At 41.2% G+C, this 2,500-nt stretch overlaps 1 protein-coding gene across 1 annotated transcript in view; it reads left to right on the forward strand.

The window, feature by feature from the left end:
* The window catches only part of LOC125033177 (atlastin-like), a gene marked incomplete in the record, with an annotated part of 59,344 nt that overhangs the window by 36,136 nt on the left and 20,708 nt on the right, over nt 1–2,500 (forward strand). The window contains 1 exon segment of the mRNA XM_047624531.1: nt 341–407. Coding sequence (XP_047480487.1) covers nt 341–407 — 67 coding nt within the window.

The following is a 2,500-nucleotide window of genomic DNA, read 5'->3' on the forward strand; positions in this document are numbered from 1 at the left end:
GAGGGTGAGGGTTGAAGGGGTGAGTGGTTTAGTGGGGAGTGGGGATGGGGAAAGGGGAGAGAGGAGTGAAGGGGGATGAGAGGAGAGTGAGAAGGGGAGTGAGGAAGGGGGAGTGAGTGAGAAGGGGGTGAGAGAGAGAGAGAGAGAGAGAGAGAGAGGAGAGAGGAGAGAAGGGGGAAAAGAGAGAGAGAGAGAGAGAGAGAGAAAAAAAAAAGAGAAAGAGATTTTAAAGTATATTTAAGAATATTTAAAAAACTTCAGGTCCCCGAACTAAAATTATATACTGATTTTGTAAAACTATTTTTTTTTTTTTTTTTTAATATTTTACTTTGTTTTTCAGATACAGCGGAGAATATCGTGATGCTGGAGTGTACATTGATGAAGTGGCAACATTTTTATGGGAAAATGTGAGTCGCAACCCAAAAACCCGGGAACTTTTTTTATAGTTTTAGTAATTACACTGTGTACAAGCACTACACTCTTATAATTTGTTGACATTTGCAGACAGATTATTTAGTAATTGTAGTGTATAAATGACCAGAGGCGGATATATATGGGGAAGGGCAGGTGGCCACCCCCCTACCAATAATTACTAGTGATTTTTTTTGTTTAAATAAACAGGGAAAGAAAGTGTTTCATAAGGGGCACTATCTTTGTTTTTTAAAGAGGGTTTAAACATCTGGTTTTTGTAAAAGAAAATAATTTGGAGACTTTTCTCCCAGGCCGCATGCACCCTTATCTACCCAAATCCCCGTACCTCAAAAAGATCTGCAAAAATTGAATGCCCAAACAGTAAAAAAAAATTAAAATTTTTTGAAATAGTTTATTGCCCCACAACACACACACAACACAAAACCACCAAAACCACACCCCACCACTCACCCCCCCACAAACCCCACACACACCACCACCACCCCCTCCCCTCCCCCCCTCACTCATTTCCCCTCACTCATTTCACTCACAACACACCAACACAAAACAACACACACACACTCCCCACCCCCATACCACCACCCCCACCCCCACCCCCACAACACACACAACACACAACACACACACACACACACACACACACAGGGTTTAAACCCAAAAGGGAAAAAAAAGTAAAATTTGGGGTTTTTGGGAAAACATTCCCAAAAGGCACCCCCCCCAACCCACAAGTAAACCGCCCCATGCCCCGCACCCCACAAGCAAAGAAGCCAAAAACCCACCCCACCCAAACACACCCACAAACCCCCCAAAACAAAACAAAAACACAACACAACAAAATTTACAACCCCCAACCACAAAAAACAAACCCAAAAACTAAAAACCAAAAAAACAAAAAAAAAAAAAAAGCCCCAAACCCCCGCCACGAAAAGTAAAACACCCCCACAGGACCCACCCCCTTAAACAAGGAACACCTTCCACAAAACCACACCCACAAAAACCCAAAACCCCCCAAAAACCCCCAAGAAAACCCCCCCCAAACAAAACCCCCAAAAAACACACAACCCCCCCACCCCCACACCCCCCCCAAAAACCCCCACAGAAAAAAACAAACACAACCAACACCCAACACACACACACACACACACACACAAACAACACAAACACCCACAACACCCACAAAGTTTTTGAAATAAAATAAAAGTATATTTATAATTATATATTTTAAAATTTTAAATAGAAATAAGTTATATATATAGGTAAAAGAAATTTTATATATAGGGTAAATATATACACACTCAACATTATACAAAAAATTTTGTGGAAAAAGTCCATAACAAAAACCCAAAAGGGTGGGACTTTGATTTCATGCACCTGAATTTTTCTTGTACCAACATGTTATAAAAGGTTCAAACATAGGAAAAAAGGGCCCAAATCTTTAGGCTCTGGAACCAAATTTTATGGGACAATTCCCCCCAAAAAAATCAACAACCTATAAATGGATAAGTCGTTTCATAAGTTGAAGAAAAGAAATTGAAGAGGAGCCTCTCAGTGGCAGGCCATCAATGCCAGTTTTGTGAAGAAAACATTGATTCTGTTTGTGACATGATTGACAAAAGATAGATGAATAACCACAGAATCAGTAGCAGAAACACTCAGCATCTCTCTGGGTTCTGCACACACAATTCTGGTGGAGAGTTTTGGGCTAAGCAAAGCTTTCTGCTTGATGGGTCCCTAGGCTGTTGTGCCCAGATCAGCAGCTAACAAGGGTAGATCTTTCACTGGAATTTTGAACAAGTGGGATGAGGACTCTGAAGCTTTTCTGCAGAGAATTGTGACGGGATGAAACATGGCTCTACCAGTATGACCCCGAGGACAAAATTCAATCAAAGCACTGGCTTCCCAGGGGTGAAAGTGGACCAGTCAGGCAAAATCTGAGCGTTCAAGAGGAAAGGTCATGGCCACTGTCTTCTGGATGCAGAGGGTATTTTAATGGTTGACTTCCTCAAGAGCAAGAAAACAATTACATATGCTTATTATGAATGTGTTTTAAGAAAACTGTCCAAAAAAT

The sequence above is a fragment of the Penaeus chinensis genome, chromosome 16 (genome assembly GCF_019202785.1).
Source record: "Penaeus chinensis breed Huanghai No. 1 chromosome 16, ASM1920278v2, whole genome shotgun sequence".
In the NCBI taxonomy this organism is placed as follows: Eukaryota; Metazoa; Arthropoda; class Malacostraca; order Decapoda; family Penaeidae; genus Penaeus; species Penaeus chinensis.